The sequence below is a fragment of the Staurois parvus genome, unplaced genomic scaffold (genome assembly GCF_062004578.1).
Source record: "Staurois parvus isolate SC_StPar_1 unplaced genomic scaffold, SC_StPar_1.0 ptg000009l, whole genome shotgun sequence".
NCBI classification, from domain to species: Eukaryota; Metazoa; Chordata; class Amphibia; order Anura; family Ranidae; genus Staurois; species Staurois parvus.
The window spans coordinates 6,098,380-6,119,406 of NW_028317805.1; the positions used below are offsets into that span (position 1 = coordinate 6,098,380).

The following is a 21,027-nucleotide window of genomic DNA, read 5'->3' on the forward strand; positions in this document are numbered from 1 at the left end:
CATGATCAGTCATAGTTTATATCAATGCCAAAATGTTGCGATTTCAGCCAGGGTATGCAAACTTTTGAGCACACCTATATATCCTTTGTGATTATTGAGGAGTACATTTCAAATATATGTGAACCCTCATTTTGTACAAACAACCCATTCAGTTTAAAATAGAAATGAAAGGCAAAACATTTGTGTCCACATATAAAAAAAAATTATAAATACATTTCCCCCCTTTGTAATTCAGTGGTCACATTCCCTCTGTTCTCAGCTGCATCAGGAACTTAGAGGGGTGGGGGTGAAACAACAGTATACTGGTCTTCCCAGTAAAGGTAATCCACAGAAGCGGCTGGCATTGTAGGGGGGTTTTCTCGGTCTTTAGACTTAAGTCTTCCTTTTTCCTGTCATTCTCTTTTACCTCCTGTTCCAGGTCATATTTATCTGAGCTGACACCATAGAGGGGGATTTACTAAGTCTGCAGCAGCTGTGCATGGCAACCAATCAGCTTCGTGCTTTCATCTTCAAAGCTTAACTGAACAAGCTGAGGCTAGAATCTCATTGGTTCCTGTGCACAGCATCTCCACTTTCAGTAAATCCCCCCAGTTGGTTGTGAGCTGCGCTACAAGTCCGTATCCATCACAATCGGACATCACACGGCCGGCTACACCAGTTCCTACAGCTGTACACATGGGGTTAATGTTTGCTCTATTTCCGCCTCTGGCATGCTGAATGACGTCACGCGCTTTTAAACGCTGCACTCTGATTGGCTGGGCCGGGCAGTGGATACATTGTAACCCTGAGCACGTTCTGTACTGTATCGGACGGAGGGAGGAGATCGGTGTGCGGGCACCGGGGGGACATCACCGGGTAAGGAGCGGGGACACCATCGGCCAATTTTCTCTATGGATAGATAGGAGACGGGGAGCCAGGCTGTACCGAGGGAACTAGAAGGCTCAGCGTGCCTGCACCGCCATGTACATTGTCTGATCGCTCCTATACATTGTATTATAACCCCTATAGATGGTCTGATCACTCCTATAGATCGCATTGTAACTCCTATAGATTCCCTGATCACTCCTATAGATCGCATTGTAACTCCTGTAGATGGTCTGATCACTCCTGTAGATAGTCTGAACTCTGATCACTCCTATAGATGGTCTGATCACTCCTATAGATGGTCTGATCACTCCTATAGATGGTCTGATCACTCCTATAGATGGTCTGATCACTCCTATAGATTGCCTGATCACTCCTATAGATGGTCTGATCACTCCTATAGATGGTCTGATCACTCCTATAGATGGTCTGATCACTCCTATAGATTGTCTGATTGCTCCTATAGATGGTCTGATCACTCCTATAGATGGTCTGATCACTCCTATACAATGCCTGATCACTCCTATACAATGCCTGATCACTCCTATAGATTGTCTGATTGCTCCCATACATTGCATTACAACCCCTATAGATTGTCCAATCACTCCTATAGATTGCATTGTAACTCCTATAGAATGTCTGATCACTCCCATAGATCGCATTGTAACTCCTATAGAATGTCTGATCACTCCCATAGATCGCATTGTAACTCCTATAGAATGTCTGATCACTCCTATAGATCGCTTTGTAACTCCTATAGATTGTCTGATCACTCCTATAGATCGCTTTGTAACTCCTATAGATTGTCTGATCACTTCTATAGATCGCATTGTAACTCCTATAGATTGTCTGATCACTCCTATAGATTGTCTGATCACTTCTATAGATCGCATTGCAACCCTATAGAATGTCTGATCACTCCTATAGATTGTCTGATCACTCCTATAGATCACATTGCAACTCCTATAGATTGATCACTCCTATAGATCTCAGTATAACTCCTAAAGAATGTCTGATCACTCCTATAGATTGCAGTATAACCCCTATAGAATGTCTGATCACTCCTATAGATTGCAGTATAACCCCTATAGAATGTCTGATCACTCCTATAGATTGCAGTATAACCCATATAGAATGTCTGATCACTCCTATAGATTGCAGTATAACCACTATAGAATGTCTGATCACTCCTATAGATTGCAGTATAACCCCTATAAATTGATCACTCCTATAGATTGCAGTATAACCCCTATAGATTGATCGCTCCTATAGATTGCAGTATAACCCCTATAGAATGTCTGATCACTCCTATAGATTGCAGTATAACCCCTATAGATTGTCTGATCACTCCTCCTATAGATCACATTGTAACTCTTATAGATTGTCTAATCACTCCTATAGATTGCCTGATCATTGATATAGAATAGTACATAGGCACATCCTTTGCCAGATCTCCTCTAGTACTGGATACAATGCAGAGGTTCCACAGAGCTGATTCCTTCAGTTTCTTTAGTTCTCCATTGCCCCGTTTTGCTCCAGCCCATCAAGACCTAGATTTAGGTTGAGATGGGGGAATTTATGAAAGTTTGAAAAACTTTAATCCAGAAAAAAATTATTTATTCAGAATGACAAATGATCAGATCGAAAGGCTACCCCAGGCAAGAAAATTAAATACATTTAAAAAAAAAAAACTGTTAGGTGATTTGCAGATAGCCGGAGTTGTCTTGTTCAGGGGGGAGGGAATCCTGGGTGTTGTTCTGGTTTTAGTAGTTGCTTAGAGAAGACGCATGCTTAGAGTAGCAAAGCTAGTCCTCATCTTGGGGGCAGCCATAGTGATATGGTGCATTTTATATTTTCTTTTCTTCTACAGTTAAGCTGGCCATACATTATACAATTTTCTGTACAATTTCCTTTAGATTTACTATAAACTATGTAGTGCAAGGGCCTGCCTATATAGATGCAAATTAAAAGCGTTATTTAGGTTTGACCTCATATTATGTGGTTTTTGGTAAATCTAAAGGAAAAATGTAGAAGAAAATATGTATAATGCGTGGCCAGCCCTAATTAGTGAGTTGTATCTGTAGGCACCCATATACTTTTATAACACGGGTTTTTTTTTCTCAGATAATAGGCACAAGTACCTGCATCCCCAATAAACTAGGGCAAGAGCTCGGAAGTTTGTATCGCCCTGGTCGCGGGGCTCGGGAAGCGCGTACAGTCCTGGTCACGGGGCTCGGGAAGCGCGTACTGTCCTGGTCACGGGGCTCGGGAAGCGCGTACTGTCCTGTTCACGGGGCTCAGGAAGCGCACATCACCCTGTTCACGGGGCTCAGGAAGCGCGCATCGCCCTGGCCGCGGGGCTCGGGAAGCGCGCATTGCCCTGGCCGCGGGGCTCGGGAAGTGCGCATTGCCCTGGCCGAGGGGCTCGGGAAGCGTGCATCGCCCTGGCCGAGGGGCTCGGGAAGCGCGCATCGCCCTGGCCGAGGGGCTCGGGAAGCGCGCATCGCCCTGGCCGAGGGGCTCGGGAAGCGCGCATCGCCCTGGCCGAGGGGCTCGGGAAGCGCGCATCGCCCTGGCCGAGGGGCTCGGAAAGCGCGCATCGCCCTGGCCAAGGGGCTCGGAAAGCGCGCATCGCCCTGGCCGAGGGGCTCGGGAAGCGCGCATCGCCCTGGCCGAGGGGCTCGGGAAGCGCGCATCGCCCTGGCCGAGGGGCTATTGCCCTGGCCGCGGGGCTCTGAAGTTTGTATCGCCCTGGTCGCAGGGCTCAGGAAGCGCGTACTGTCCTGGTCACGGGGCTCAGGAAGCGCGCATCGCCCTGGCCGCGGGGCTCGGGAAGCGCGCATCGCCCTGGCCGCGGGGCTCGGGAAGCGCGCATCGCCCTGGCCGCGGGGCACGGGAAGCGCGCATCGCCCTGGCCAAGGGGCTCGGAAAGCACGCATCGCCCTGGCCAAGGGGCGAAAAAAGCGCTCGGAGCATAACAATCCTCACTCGGTTGAATAAGCAGCTTAATTTCTAAGATAAATGTCAGTAAATTGGAAATGGAGGTTAACAAACAAGAAGTACAAGATACATCGGAGAGGCTCGTATTTCTTCCTACTTGTGTTTATGTCCAGAGGGCTCAAAGCCTGTTCTAACACATCCTCCACTACAGAAGAGCCATAGATCCTTCTACCACACTTGTAACCACTAAAGCCGGGCTGGACAAATCCCGGGAGCTCCTTAAAAATGACAGTTGGTGTTTAATGTTGAAGTTTTCTCTAGTTGTCAATGAAGGAGGCTTATATTGGAGGTTATTTACTAAAGCTACATGCTGCAAAATCTGGTGCAGCTCTGCATAGAAACTAATCAGCTTCCAAGTTTTATTGTCAAAGCTTAATTGAACAAGCCTAAGTTAGAAGCTGATTGGCTACCATGCATAGCTGCACCAGATTCTTAGTCCTCCAATTTTAGTAAATCCCCCCCATTGGTTCCTGAATTCCATATTAACCTGACTACTGCGTTAAAGTAGATCTAAACCCTAACTAGGAAATAATTAGTTTGCTAAAGCACTGTGTATCAGAAGTTGCTGTGCTTTGTTTGTTTGTTTGTTTGTTTTTTCTTATATAAAATACTCTTTTTACCAATTCTCATCCCCTCTTGCATCCCAGTGCTGCTGATCTCTTCCAGCCTTTTTATTAGCCTCTTCCTGCCCACATGCACTTACTCCACGTTTTCTTGATAGTGACAACTGTGAACCAAATCGGGTCAGTGTGCTTCGTCATGGCATCTTGGGGTCACCACGAGTGCATGTGACAGGAAGACAACATGAGAGCACACGTTTTCACCCAATGCTAGGAAGTGCCTGAACAAGGCAGGATAACCAAGCATTTTTTTAATGTTAGCTGCACATTAAAAAAAAACAAACAGGAAAAAAAACAAAGAAGCGATTTTAGTAGTAGGGTTTAGATCAACTTTAAAGTGCTTCTAAAGCCTTACCAGAGAACAGAATTGGAAGAAACGGTAGGTTTACATTGGGGCTGATTAGCCTCATGTTTGGACAATGTGATAGTGATAGGGAGGTATTATAATGCAATACTGCCCCAAAACAAATGCTGTACTCTTATATATCCTGAACTTAAAGCGGAGTTTCACCCAAAAGGGGAAGTTCTGCTTTAAGGACTGCTCCCCATTAAAGATTGGCACCTTTGGGGGGGGGGGCGCGGGTTGGGTACCCGAATTTGACAAGTACCCGCTCCCACTTCTGGTCCGATTGCCTAGGTGATTCCTCCCTCCCTTTAGTCCTTTGGGACACGTGACAGGTCCCAGACTACAGGACCATTCATGAAGCACAGCGCTACTTGCGCATGTGCAATGGGTACCCAGCCAGGTGCCCACACTGAAGATGCCGGCCTCCTGGAATACCAGGATGGCCAGTGAAACGGGCTGTGGGGGACACACCGAGGAACAGGTGAGTGGCTGTTTTTTAAAAGTCAGCAGCTACAGTTTTTGTAGTTGCTGACTTTTATTTTTTGACAGCGTGAGTGGAACTCCGCTTTAAGTTTTTTTTTTCCCCTTAATGCATTCTCTACTATGTAAACCTAACGTATCATATTCCTGGTATGTGCATGCTGCACTTATGTGAAAATGTATCCTGTTCTCTTTATATTGCTTCCTTTGCGTGAAATCCATGTTGTTCCTGCCAGTCCCTCTGCATTCCTACTAAAAACTGACCACACTAGGCAGGAGGGCTCAATGTGGTCAGTTTTCTAGCTGTTCTGGGAACTCAGCCTGCTGTCCTCCAATGATCAGACTTTTGCTGACACCCCCCCTGCACAGCCATTCACTGGGAAAAGTACTGCTGTTTCTCCTCCTCAGCTATTATGCAGCTGCTCTCTGCAAAACTATTGCTTAGAGCAGGTAGGTATGACATGTTTATTATTGAAAAAGTAAAAAAAAATTAAAGGTTTAGAATCACTTTAAATCTCATCTCATGGAGAAGTGTCATGGCAGGTAGATCTCCCACCAAGAACTGTGATCAGATGGCTGACACTATTGTAGCACCCTTTTTTGCAGTTTGTGTGACCATAAGTGTAGCCAAATTAGTGCACTTTCAATACTCTGTGTTACTTGTGCATGTTTTTTTGGGGTTTTTTTGTTCTTTTCCCGGTTAAATTTTTAGCACAATCTTTTGGGAGTCCATACCCTTTTTCTAAAATCTGATGAGCTCTTTTGTATCCGTACTGGTTGGACCTTAGCTAGGCATAGATAATGCATTTTTCTTTCCTGCAACCCACAGGTTGCGGGAAAGAAAATTGCTTGATTTCCTGCCCAACAACACAGTAGATGTTGATGGGAGAATCCCTACTGTGAAGCTATTGCATTCTCCCAGCAGGGGTGCTGGGAGTTGTCCCTGTCAGGAGGACCCAGTTATTGCTGCTGGCAGCTATAGCTGCTGGAAGTAATCGCATGCTAAAAATACAACATGCTGGACATACCAAAGTCAACGGATGGTACAATCAGCCTGCCCATACAGGGATCGAATCTTGGCCGGTCCACGCAGAACTGACCAACATTTAATCCATCTAGGACCAGCCTTAGAAGTGGGTTTACCTCTGAATGCTTGTCGTGAAGATGTAACTGGTAAAAAAAAAAAAACAGTATTACAAAGTGTACTCAACTGTGATTGGACACTAAGGTTGCAGAGCTTTTCATCATGAACTTGTCTGATTGCACCATTTGTAGAAGCAGAACACGCATAGGCCATAGAATGGTATCACAAATACCCTCTGACATGATTCTTACTTTTATGTGAATGGGATAAGACTTCTGCTTTACAGTACATAGGACATGTGTCAGGAAAAAGTGAGATAACAAAGCATGCAAACTGATAAAATAACACAAAGTGCACCATAATGAGTTGTCATATCTAGTGAATGTAGGTCAACAAACCCTTGACATTAGGACTTTGATGACAACATTCTTATCATTCAATGCTACAGAAACAGCTATGTGACCACATAAACACTTCAGTATATGCACTATGGAATCCAACAGGCTCATTGTCACAGCTGTTCCTACAGACTGACACGGGACAGATGGTAGCTGGTCAGACTGAACCCTGATCCTTGTCTGATCACTTTAAATACTTGCTCCCATTGTTTCTGTCTGGGCAGCTGTTGCCTGTCAGGCAAGGCTTGTATTTGGTGCACTTCTGGGGCATTGAAGTTTGTTCTCTGCCCTGGAACTAGTATGGATTAAGGGAATAATAAAAAAAATTGGCAGATGGGAACCAAGTATGTCATACTAATAGTAGCAGTTTTAAAGTATTACTAAAGCCAAATGTTTTCATTTTGGTTGGAATTGGGAATGGTGAAAAACCTTGCCAGGTTCCCCCCCCCCCACCTATTCCTCATTGGGGAAATTTTCCTTCATTTCCTGTTGTGTAGAAACAGCAGGAAGTAAAAGAGAATCTCTTCAAAGGGAGTGAAATGCTCTTTTAGTTGTTACTGGTCCAAGTGTCTCCACTGGAAGATTTCCCGTTCTGGTGGCAACTCAAAATTTTGGTTTATTCCTCACTTTTAATCCCAGTGAAAATGGTCACCAGGACAAGTTAAGATCACGCAAAGCCACCCACCACTCCATCCACATTTTAATAAAAAAAATTTGGATTTAGATACATTCTAAATTTGAATACTATTTCCTGTAGGGTTCTTCTACTAATGGATCATGGTTGGAATTTCTGAGCTGGCACTCTAGGCAGCAGTCAAACTTGACCTATTTGTAGCTTGAAGCTCAAAGCTCCAAAAATGCTTAAACTTAAAAAATGAATTGTTCTCTATGGTGCCTGTTCCTGCAATCAGGTGTGAACAGGCACCATAGAGAACAGTTGATTTTTGAAGTTTGAGTGTTTTTGTAGATTCAGGCTACAAATATCTCAAGTGTGAATGCAGCCTTAAGGGCAACATGTGATTATCACTTTACCCTGTGACTTCCATTCTACCTCCAGCTAGTATAGACACTGTGCAGACAGCACGGGCAGAAAACTATCTGAAATGTTTGGGGTACAGAGAGTGTGTTGGCAATATCACTGTTTTTTTAGGCAGTAATGAGTCTAAAGCGCTTTTGTTTCATGTGCTCCTGTGGAATAAAACTATTTATTGTTATATGTTTCTTCATCTACAGCCAACAGAGGAGGAGATGGAGGTGTGTGAAGATATGGCGGTTGACCTAGAAGTGGTCAATATGCGCAAACGTCAATGTATGGATGGAATACTGGACCACTCACTCAATGTACGCTATTTTTCTATAGATTTCTGTGTGCTGAAAGCTAGATTGCCATTGACTAATATTTAAAGCAGAATTCAGAATTGTTTTCTAATAAAGTTAGAAATGGCTGGAATGAAGAAAAAAAAAAACTTTTTGGGGGTTATTTACTAAAACTTCATGGTGTAAAATCTGGTGCAGCTGCATTGAAACCAGTCAGCTTGCAGGTATTGTCAAGGCTTAATATTGAGTAAACAATATTATAGTGCAAATAGCATAGGCACAAGGTAAATCGGTTGAATCTTTCTCTTGTAGATTCTGTTCATAGTGTCTAGGATCAGTGCCTATTTTTACTCTCTGCATTGTGGCCAAAGCAATCAGTGAGTTACTAATATTAGCCAGGAAACTATACAACTGTGCCAAAGTCACTTCACTCTACCTACTCTACTGTACACTAAGTTCTCTGTGATATGTTGTAAAATCTAAGGAGCACCTCCATGGGGTCACTAGGACTATACTCACTGAAGCCTTTCTTGGATAACTGCTGATTTCTATTGCATCACCATTCACCTTCAAACTTCCAAGCTAGGTATCAATCTGGCTGGTGGCTTTAACAAGCTTTATAGTCCTGATTAGTGATAGTTCTGGCTGGATCCACAAACTGACCCTGAAATCCGCAAATGCTGCACAATGCACTGAACCCCACTGAAGTCCATGGAAACAAAATCTTGTTGCTTTTATCTGATTTGTAAAATGTTGTTTAAAAAAGCATAGGTAGCTCAACACTGCCATTGGGAACATGTACCAATGGGAAAAAAAATATGCAGCTTAAATGGCAACAATATACAGTTGTGTTCAAAATAATAGCAGGCAGACATCACTAACCTGATCAATCACTGTTTTTGGTAGAAATGATATTTCTACATGGCAAATAATTTACTAGCAGGTGTAGTAGAGTAATAGAAATCCAACAGACCCAACAGTCATGACATGCATGCAGCTGATTCTGTGTAATTGAATCACTAATTGAAAGGGGCATGTTCAAAATAATAGCAGTGTGGAGTTCTATTAGTGAGGTCATTCATTCTTTGAAAAACAGGTGGCAATTATTGCCCTTATTTAAGGAAGGAAGGCAGCAAATGGTGTACATGCTGGTTACAGTGCATTTCTCTCTGAAATTCTGAGGAAAATGGGTTGTTCCAGACATTGTTCAGAAGAACAGCGTACCTTGATTAAAAAGTTGATTGGAGAGGTGAAAGCATATAAAGAAGTGCAGAAAATGATAGGCTGCTCAGCTAAAATGATCACAAATGCTTTAAAATGGCAACCAAAACCTGAAAGACGTGGAAGAAAGTGAAAAACTACCATTCGAATGGATAGAAGAATAGCCAAAATGGCAAGGACTCAGCCAATCGGCTCCAGAAAGATCAAAGAAGGTGTAAAGTTACCTGTGAGGACTGTTACAATTAGAAGACGCCTATGTGAAGCCAAGCTATCTGCAAGAAGCCCCCGCAAAGTCCCACTGCTGAAAAAAAGATGTGCTGAAGAGGTTACAGTTTGCTAAATTGCACATTGACTGGCCTAAAGAGAAATGGCGCAACATTTTGTGGACTGATGAAAGTAAGATTGTTCTTTTTGGGTCTAGTGGCCGGAGACAGTTTGTCAGACGACCCCCAAACACTGAATTCAAGCCACAGTACACTGTGAAGACAGTGAAGCATGGTGGTGCAAGCATCATGATATGGGGATGTTTCTCATACTACGGTGTTGGGCCTATTTATCGCATACCAGGGATCATGGATCAGTTTGAATACATCAGAATACTTGAAGAGGTCATGCTGCCTTATGCTGAAGAGGAAATGCCCTTGAAATGGGTGTTCCAACAAGACAACGACCCCAAACACACCAGTAAACGTGCAACATCTTGGTTCCAGACCAACAAGATTGACATTATGGAGTGACCAGCCCAATCCTCGGATCTTAATGCAATAGAAAACTTGTGGGGTGACATCAAAAATGCAGTTTCTGAGGCAAAACCAAGAAATGGAGAAGAACTGTGGAATGTAGTCCAATCATCCTGGGCTGGAATACCTGATCACAGGTGCCAGAAGTTGGTTGACTCCATGCAACACAGATGTACAGCAGTTCTCAGAAACAGTGCTTATACAACGAAATATTAATTAAGTGATTCAGAGGAAAGCAAAATCTTCAAACATTTTTCAGATTATATAGTGAATGTTTGAGTTTGTAATGAATACGAACACTGCTATTTTTTTGAACAGTCTAATATTCACTTTTCTTCAATTTTTTTTAGAGGAACAACATAAATTTGAAGAATAAAAAATTTGAAGAATTAAAAATATACTTCATGTTTTGATTTGGAATAGAATGTGTAGTGTTCCCAATGCATTTGTGTGTATGGAAATAAAAGCTATTGGAAGGATTTTGAGCTTTATTCACTTTTTTCAACACACTGCTATTATTTTGAACAAAACTGTACATACACCGATCCTTTAATTATATATAGCTGGGTTCTCAGAATTTCTTGGGTAGGTGATGATTCTACCCTGTAAGGCAGTGGTGGTCAAGTTTTGTGATATGGGGGCCTCAAGTACCGCCCCCATCATCGCCAAAGGGCCACACATAAAATTCAGTGAATATTCATGGTCAGAGACAGCAGACACACAACAGTATATAGTCAAAGACTATGGGCATGATACAAGTGATTGACTGTGGATATAATACAGGAGATGGTAAAAGACTGCAGCTGTGATAATAAGATATGGTCAAAGACTGTAGACATAGTATAAGAGATTGTTAGAGGCTGCAGACCCGATACGGGAGATGGTCAGAGGCTGCAGACCCGATACGGGAGATGGTCAGAGGCTGCAGACCCGATACGGGAGATGGTCAGAGGCTGCAGACCCGATAAGGGAGATGGTCAGAGGCTGCAGACCAGATAAGGGAGATGGTCAGAGGCTGCAGACCCGATACGGGAGATGGTCAGAGGCTGCAGACCCGATAAAAGAGATGGTCAGAGGCTGCAGTCCTGATACAAGAGATGGTCAGAGGCTGTGAACCCTCTATATAATTTGTTGGAGACTGAGGGACATGCTTCAGGAGACAGTCAGAGATATATTACAAGACTACTAGAAATAATTGCTTTAACAGGGCAATAGGGAAACACATATTAGTGTCTGCAGTGGCCCCGAGGGCTGCACAAAAAATGCCATAGGGCTGCAGGTTGGGCACCAGGACTGTAAGGACATCACAATAAATATTGGTAGTTTGAGTTATATGCACCTCTTTGGACTAGGTGCATATTGTTTTGTATTCTTCATAGACACCCAACTCCAAACTTTTTTGTTGTTGTTGTTAACATTTGTGCTGCTTCCTTTTTTTTTTTTTTTCTTTTTTTTTCAAAAGGCCCATGAGATATCAGTTTGCACTTTACAGTTTGTGCGTTCAGAGATTCCTATGACTTGTCTGTCAGGCTCAAAGTTCATATCATTAGTTGCCTTAACACATTTACACACCCTTGAATTCTGCTTTCCTTAGTGTGAAAATTTCAACCAAAGCCACACACTTAAGGCGAGAACTTGTAAACGGTATACCATCTGTCCAATATAATTTTTTTTTCATCCAAGGGTAAAACAAGCTAATGCGGGGTTTAACTTTCTGTTTTTGCTTCAATGGAAAAGCCATGATCGTGCATCTTATGTATTTCACTCTGTCTTACATTGTCTGCACAGAAAATGTACAGCAGGTGCACGAGATATATAGTGGGGGAGACTTACTAAAGCTGGAGCACTTAGAAACTGGTGCAGTTCTGCATGGTAGCTAATCGGCTCCAAACTTGAGCTTGTTCAATTATGCTTTTACAATAAAACCTGGAATCTGATTGGTTACTATGTAGAGCTACACCAGATTTTGCACTCTCCAGGTTTAGTAAATCTCCCCCAGTGTGTCAATTATTGTGTAGCCTTAATGCATCTCCTAATACAGCTCTATTGGATATATGTCCAATTAGCTTTAAGTGGAAATGTCAGTTGAGTTAACGTTCTAGCATCTATCAAACTGACCCATCAGTTTTAGGTGGTGTCACGTACCTGGATAGTGAGCCTGAAATGAAGAGTCAGGCTTCCCGTACAACTCCGGCTCAAGGACTGCTGATGGTGAGACAGCAGTCGCAGGGGCACGGTGGAGTATGAGTGCCTGAGATCAGTCTGGTAATAGCAGGTGAGCTGATGAGTTGCAGGCAGGGAGCAGGATTCTGATGTAGCCATGCGGGATGGATGGATACTCGAGCACAGCATGCTGAGGATGCAGGGTCAGACGAGCCGAGTTCGGTATCGGTCAGGCAGATCAGGCTTACAGCAGCAAGAGGAAGAGTAGTCAGGTTACAGGCCAGGTCAGCAACGGAAGATCAATCAGACAGGAGCAGAGACAGAAGAATAATCCAAGACAAGCCAGAGGTCAGGGCAGGAAGCAATCAAGCAGAGATCAGGAACAGGCTGGTTTGGTATCAGGAGTCAATCACAGGAATCAGGGAACACGAGCAGGGAAAAGATCATACGGCAATGGGACAACTACTGCAGCCAGTTTAAATAGCCCTTTTGGCGCCAGCATTAGTGACAGGCGCACGCCCGCATGTGCAAGTGCGCATGCGCACGTGAGCACGCCGATGTCCAAGTACCTGCACATCTGTTTGACTGGTAAGGACTCTGTGCATGCGCCTATTTGTGCGCCGCGGAACTTCACCTGCACTATGGGCAGGCCTTCCCTGATAGGTGGTCTGACCCATGAAACACTTCCCTACTTCCTCATGTTTATAAATGGCACTGCAGAAATCACCTTCATACAGCAAGTGCTCCCATTAATGGCTGTGTTGTGAGCCTTTCTTGGGTGGCTTGCATCAGAAACAGTGTACAGAGCTGATCTGAGAGGCTCTGTACCTAGTGATCACTGTGATAAACAATCACAGTGATCACAACTGTATGGGTTTACTTCCTACATTGGAGAGCCTGCTCCATTGTCCTACAACAGCGGGGGGGTCACCTAATTGATGGATGATTTATTCGTTCGTTCCAAATCTGCAGCAGCAGGTATTCCAGGTTAAGGAATCTATTTATTTATTTTTATATTCTAGATTGTGGTTTAAGAACAGCAGTATATATTCCACTCACGTGAGAAGTCATTATAAGGTTGAAAATGACAGGAGCAAGAGAACCTGGACACAGGATACTGTAGAAGACCACTTACCAAGTTGAGTGTAGGTCCCAAGATTCTCCAACCAAAAGGTTCTGTATGGCTTACTACCCTTACTGTCAGGTGTTCTGAGGTGTGGGTGTTTCTAAGTCTGGGGCCTGATGAAAATTTGGGGAGAATTGGGTTGTACAAGGACAAGGAATGAGGTGGGGCTAAGGACTTTTGGGTGTGTGCATTTCAATGTGCTGCTTAGGCTTTCCTCCAGTCTGTAATCCTCCAGCTGCCTGTTCTTTGCTGAACAGTCGGAGTCGGGGGTGATTTCCCCAATACTGGAATGCATAAATGGGCCATGTTCAGTAAGTGTCTGAGCATAAATTTTTGTTTTTTTTTTAATTTTCTTTTGAAAATTGTCATGGATATCAGTTATGGTGCAAGAGACTGCATTCCGGTCTAGACATTTTTGTACTATGTCACTTGTGATCAGAATTTTTGTAAGACTGTACAGGACCAAAAAAAGTGTAACATGTCACCCGGCTCTTGTCCGCATCAACCATGCATTGCTGGTAGAGCAGGATAGATTGCGTTGAGAGCTGCCAGGGTGCAGTAACAGCGGGTAACCTTTTAGCTAGATTATGGATATTTGTTGCTTTTGGGAAATTTATAGAACAAAGATTGTATTTTTACTTGGGCCACAGGTAAAAGTGGGATCATTTTTAAGCCTTTCACCCCAAGCCCCCTGTACATTCCATCCTGTTTTAGCAGTAACCTATATATCAACCTTTACCTCTCTGATCCTGCACAAAAACCCCTTAATCTCCATCATACCACTGAATTTTACTTGTACATTAACCCCTTCACCTTTTGTATGACATAAATTTAATGTACACTATATTGCCAAAAGTACTGGGACACCAGCCTTTACACGCACATGAACTTTAATGGCATCCCTGTCTTTGCCCGTAGGGTTCAACATTGAGTTGACCCACCCTTCGCAGCTATAACAGCTTCAACTCTTCTGGGAAGGCTGTCCGCAAGGTTTAGGAGGGTGTCTATGGGAATGTTAGAGCATTCTTCCAGAAGGGCATTTGTGAGGTCAGGCACTGATGTTGGACGAGAATCCCTGGCTCGCAGTCTCCACTCTAATTCATCCCAAAGATGTTCTGTCGGTTTGAGTTCAGGACTCTGTGCAGTCCATTCAACTTCCTCCACCCCAAACTCACTCATTCATGTCTTTATGGACCTAGCTTTCTGCACTGGTGTGCAGTCATGTTGGAACAGGAAGGGGCCATCCCCAAACTGTTTCCACAAAGTTGGCAGCATGAATCGTCCTGGTATGAAATGTCTTGGTATGCTGATGCCTTAAGAGTTCCCTTCACTGGAACTAAGGGGCCAAGCCCAACCCCTGATAAACAACCCCACACCATAATCCTCCTCCATCAAACTTTACACTTTGCACAATGCAGTCAGGCAAGTACCGTTGTCGTGGCAACCGCCAAACCCAGACACATCCATCAGATTGACAGACAGAGAAGTGTGATTCATCACGTCAGAGAACACATCTCCACTGCTCTAGAGTCCAGTGGCGGCATACTTTATACCACTGCATCCAACGGTTTGCATTGTACTTGGTGATGTAAGGCTTGGATGCAGCTGCTCAGCCATGGAAACCCATTTGACAAAGCTCTCTACACACTGTTGTGCTAATCAAAAGGCCACACAAAGTTTGTAGGCCTTTAACGCTTGATGCTTCAGCATGCACTGACCCCGCTCTGTCATTTTACGTGGCCTACAATTTCATGGCTGAGTTGCTGTTGTTCCCAGTTGCTTTCAATTTATTACAATACCACTAAGTTGACCGTGAAATATTTAGTAGCAAGGAAATGTTACAGATGGACTTATTGCACAGGTGGCAACCTATCATGGTACCACGCCTGAATTCACTGAGCTCCTGAGAGCGACCCATTCTTTCACAGATGTTTGTAGAAGCAGTCTACATGCCTAGGTGCTCGATTTTATACAGCTGTGGCCATGGAGGTGATTGGAACACCGGAATCCAGTGATTTGGAGGGGTGTCCCAATACTTTTGACAATATAGTATATCTAGTGCACCATTTCCAAGCTCCATAATTTAGCCCCCTCAATACCAGCATGTTTTTTAATTTCCATAAAAAAGTGGCAAAAAATGAGATCACCTTGGAGTGTTCGAACTGCTTTTGGTCTTTTTACAATAGATGGAACTGCAAACTGAAAATGGCCTGGTAATGCAGGGTTCATACAGGCTAGTATGAAGGTGGTTAGGACAACTTAAATTGTAAAGATACTTGAATCTTGGTGTATTTTGTGTATTTCTTCCAGATCTGTGCTGTAATCCAGTCTGAAACTTTACCTCTGTGCAGGAACTTCCTGCAATAAAGATGGAAGGACAGCTGTACACATGGTCCGAATGTTGGCCAGTTCCTGCTGAACCAGTTGATATTTGGACCGTGTGTACCCAGCTTAAAGCTGGCCGTACATGTGTACATTTTCGGATGAGAATAAAGAAAAGCTGTATGAAAATTCTTAACAAATTTGATGAATTGGTGAATGTCTTTAGAAAATTGTCTTTTGCTTTTAACAGTCGATTTTAAAATGAATGTAATTTCTGAACGATAACCATGTACACTGGCCGAAAATTCATTTGATTGAGAAAAGTTTTCCTTCCTACCCCTTCGAATTTTCCCGTCACTGCTGTCGAAAGTGTACATCAATTTGACCCCACTAACGACTAGAAAATCAAACTAATATTCTTGAATGAAAATTCTCGAATGAAAATCTATACACGTTTGACCAGCTTAAGCCTTTACTCACAGCACCTTGCTGTACCGGCCCACTCCTGGCCTCAGAATAGGGTCTCCCAACATCCCTGGCTCTCTCAGTCGAGACTTACAGATCCCACTCCTGGATTCTGTAGTTGCCCCAGCTCTCTTGGTCCTCTGCCAACCTGCTTAGCTGTCCCAACTCTCCTAGTCCTGTAGGTAATAACATGGTCATAAACTTTAACCACTTGCCTACTGAGCACTTTTACCCCCTTTGTGCCCAGGCCATTTTTCAGCTTTCAGCACTGTCTGTCAGGGATCCCAGCCGCTCGGAGGTGCGCGCATGTGCAGATCGCCGACACGCACTAGCCGGCGAGCACTGAGACTTAGGCGATCGCAGCGGTGGACGCGCACTCGCGATCGCGGACACTGTCACCAATGAGAGCACAGGGCGCCCTATTTAAACCAGCCCTGTGCATCTCCAAATCACCTTATGGTCTTTTTCCTGTGTTCCTGATTGCCCTGTACTTCTGATTGCCTTGTTGCTGACCCAGCCTGATCCTGATACTGTTGTCCTCTCCTGCTCTGACCCCTGGCTCGTCCTGATTATTCTCTGCCTGATCCCATCGCCTGACCTCCTGTTGCTGAACCCGGCTTGTGACCTGTTATTCTTTGCCTGCCGTTCTGTACTATCTGCTCTACTGTTACTAACCCGGCCGTCTGACCACGTTATACCTCTTCACATCTGGCTCTTACCTGCAATATGCCATTGGCGGCTGCCTTTACCACAGCTGGTGTTTCTCGGGGGTCACGACCTGGTCTCAGGCTGCTTCAAGTCCATCCCCACCATCAGGGGCTCTGTTGAACCAGCAGAATGAGGCTTAGACTCCGCACCCTGAGGGACTCCGGCCTGTGGGTCACTAGAGGCTACCGTCAGTCGGCTCCTGACACTGTCACATTTTGAATGACAATTGCGCAGTCATGCCACACTGTATCCATATGAAATGATGTTATTTGTTTTCACACAAATAGAGCTTTCTTTTAGTGGTATTTAATCGTCACTGGGTGTTTTATTTTTTTGCACTATAAACAAAAAAACCCTGTTTTTCTTTGTTTCTATTATAAAATTTTGCAAACAGGTAATTTTTCTCCTTCACTGATGTGTGTTGATGAGGCGGCACTGATGGGCACTAATGAGGTGGCACTGGTGGGCATTTATGAGAAGGCACTGATGATGCAATGATGGGCACTGTTGGGCGGCACTGCTGGGTACTGATCATCAGGACACTGATCAACAGTACCCTGATGATCAGTACCGATCTGTTCTGTAAAATTTACCGGTTATCTGCAGTACTTTCCTCACACTGTGACAGCGTTAGGAAAAGGCTGCCAATAACTGGCAACTGTATTTACTCAGTAATCTGTAAATGACGCCCTCCCAGAACTGGACAACCGCGCTGTAGCCATCATTCGGCTATAGCACGGTTAGCAAGTGGTTAAATACAGAATTGTGAATAGGCTCCTATACTAATCCAGTTTGTGCTCTTTGTTTGACCTTGTGTTTTCCACTACAGTGTGAATACTGAATCCACTTCTTGAAGTGGAACTCCTCTCTCTCAATCAACATTAGCGATTTTTATCCTGCTAGCGTTAGTAAATAGGAAACTATATTATATTTACTTGTTTTAAATGATTTTTTTATGTTTCTTCAGTTGCTTGCCTAGGCAAATTATGTCATACATCCCAGGAGTCTTCTGGATGGGAGGATGTTTTTTTTTTTTTTTCAGCTAAGCACGCCCTCCTGCTTGTATGCCTGAATTAAGGGCAGATGGATTACAGGAAGCAAATGCTACATGAGTCATCTGCTGTTATTCAAGAGGACCATGGCCAGAAATGCTAGGGGGTGTTTTTCAAAGTGATTTCTCAGCAAAATAAATCATGGAGACATGGAGGGGTTGGGGAGTTTGCGTTGAATAATAAAAATGATTAATTTGTATTTTTGCTTTGTGGTCCTTAGATGCAGTGTAGTTATCTCTAAAAACCACAAGATGCTGACATAGGTCATTACATAGGTGATTACATAGGTCAGTGATCTTGTGATAAGCCATGCCAGTGATGAAGGATGATGTCAAATAGTTTTTCTTTGTTTTGGCCATTTTGCAGAACTCCTAGGAAAGTGGAGAGCAGGCAACTTTGGAGAAAAACATTGCCTACTAGTGTGATTGAAGCCTAACTCCAAATGCCAAGTAGAAGGTCAGGCCAGGCAGACAGCAGGTATAGAACAGTAACCAGGATCTAAACCATTCAGAAGGAGACATCAGAGGGCAGGCTGCCTAGTGACCATCAGCAGATAACCAGAAATGACACCAGAAGTCAAGTCATAGCTAGAATAGCAAGAAAAGACAGCTTCACAAAGTGGCGATACAGACGTTTATATCCAGGAATTATGTCATTCACTAGTCATGTTTATGTTCAGTCTAAGTTTATTGCAAACTTTAAGCATACAAAAACAGAAAGCATGCCCTCATAGATTAGGATATACAAAAAAGGGGAGGAAGTGCATACACAAAACACAGTGAAAACAGAAATGAAACAAGATATTAACTCAAAAGAAAAACAAAGCAGGGACAAAACAAAGTTAAAATAAAGGTATACAGCATGGGGGCCAGTTGGAGTGGCACAGAAGTCCAAAGAGCCCACGAACATGGACAAGAGCAGAAAATACATTGGCAGTAACATGAGTACAACTCAAAGGATGATAACCAGGTGCACTCGGCCATATTTAAAGGATAACTCCATGTTAAGTAAAATTTTAATGCAGAATGGGGTAGGAGAAGAGCACAGAAAAAAATTGTGCCAGCAGTGGGCAGGGCTTGGATCTCCTGTGCTATGAAATCTACATCTTAGTCCTGTATAATATAAGTCTTCCATAATTGGGAGAGTGGGCTGGAGGGGGTAGGGGGAAGAGCACATGTAATATGCTTTATAGTCATGCAATTATTCTTTAAATCTAGCAAGATGACCTCATAGGGGGGCTACAGCATGCCTAAGTTGTCATTCTGCAGTCTGGCCAGCAAGTGGCATGCACCGGGGAGTTGCAGTTCTACCTGGCCCAGATACGGGGAGATGTGAAGGTACGTTGCCAACACATGGTGTTATGGTCGGTACAGGCAGTTCTTGTTTTGGAATCTGACTTATAATTTGATGTATGCTGGAGTGTTAAACCCCATTATCTTTTCTGATATCTGTGGAGGGGCTTTGAGCTTGTGCATCTGTTGCTATGCAGTTCTCTTTGTACCCCTCACATTTTAAGATTTAATTTATTCTATGTAGAATACTACAGAAGGGGTTGGAACACTTGCAGTAAGTACTGGAGTGGCCAAGAAATACAAAGCCAAATGGCTTGGTGTACTTGTGAAACTCAAATGTCACTTATGGGTAAAATTTGGTCCCATATGACTGTCTAGTTATGCTTAAATGAAAACCTTTTCCAGTTTTTGTGCTTGCCTTGCTCCTTTTGTACCATCCTGGGGCCTACAGTGCTCTTCTTGCAATCTAAAGCTGGCCTTTCCTTGATTAAAATTCATCTGGTTCAGAAGGGACCAGCTTGATTTCGATCTTTGCATAGTTGTCTCTGGTCAACAGACATCCAAACGTTTGATCAACTTTGGTCGAAATTGACAAGCAAGAAAGCTTTTAATCGATCAGCAGCTGTAGTGTATTTTGACAGTGGCTTGTCTTGGCGGAGAGGGTGGGTTGATTCCGCCATCCACCTTGTGTGTGTAGATGCAGGAATTTGTTGGAATCGGCAGGCTGAGCAGAAAAAAGTTCTATGGCCAGTTTAAGTTGTAAGAAGTATGGAGGACATTCTGCTAGCCTTCTCCCCAGGCAGTGTGAAAATGGCTATACAATACTTCTTTTCAGGGGAATCTGTGTTGTCACCTTGCAGTAGGAAAGGCCTGGCAGCATCTCCAGGTATTTTTAATGACAATAAAAAAGTGAAGTGTCTTTAAAATTATGCAGATGGCAATGGCATGGTTCAACTGTTCCAACTGTTTTGCCTATAGATCTACTATATAGTGAAGAGTGAGAGATAAATGAAGTATCAGTAAGCCTTCTACAAACAAGGTACTTGCCCGTATTTCAGTGTTACCCTGCTTTTTATCCATCCTTGTGTAAAGTCATATTTGATCCTGTAATCCCGTCTTTAAACCTCCTCAACAGAATGCAGTGTACCTCTTCGTTTTAATAAGATGTTTCTGTGTGCTCAGGGCCAGGATACATTTCTTTTCTGGTCACAGCAGTTAGTAGACCAGAATTAATGTCGATGGTATCTCAAAGCATTTTCCAATGCTAAGTGCAAATGTAACTTCCATTAGTGCTTGCTGTGGGAGCTGGTGGCCACCAGTGGATTAAATGATTCACAACTAATCCAAAGCAGAAGGGTCACCTGTCCAAAAAGAGAAGAGCTTCGCCGTATAATCCCTGCAATGCTCGCCCTATTATTTATATAGCTGACGTTAGTTCTGCTCCATCGGCCACATGTGATAAATTTGCGAAGGAGCAGTGTTCTCGTTCACCTTGACTGATGCATGACGACTTGTACATCATCATTAAAAGGACAAGGGGGCAGGAAAAGTAGAGTGTCTTTTCTGACACTGCCGTCATCGTCTGGTCTTCTGTCTTCAGTGTCTTTCTTTTTTTTTTTTTTTTTCTTTTGTTTATCTTTTTTTTTGGAACACAGGTGGAGGGGTTATCTCTAGATGAAAAAAAAATTGGAGCAAAGAAATCTAAAGTCCTATTATACAGAATATATAGGATAACTTTGTAGGAGGATGTGTTAGGTCTTTGGAGACGCTTGACCAATTACAAAGGGCACTAGAGTACGCTGTGAAATCCTATACAGGTGCTGGCCTGA

General features: G+C 43.5%; 1 protein-coding gene across 2 annotated transcripts in view; it reads left to right on the forward strand.

The window, feature by feature from the left end:
• Positions 1-700: 700 nt before the first annotated feature.
• Positions 701-21,027, forward strand: part of LOC149474236 (uncharacterized) — a 91,532-nt gene continuing 71,205 nt past the window's right edge. For both annotated transcript variants that reach the window (XR_016311588.1, XM_089669336.1), the window contains exons 1-2: positions 701-855; positions 8,026-8,133. Coding sequence is in view for 1 of the 2 variants with exons in the window: in XM_089669336.1 (XP_089525462.1) it covers positions 718-855; positions 8,026-8,133 (246 nt within the window). In the remaining variant the exon portion in view is untranslated. The remainder of the gene's footprint in view (positions 856-8,025; positions 8,134-21,027) is intronic.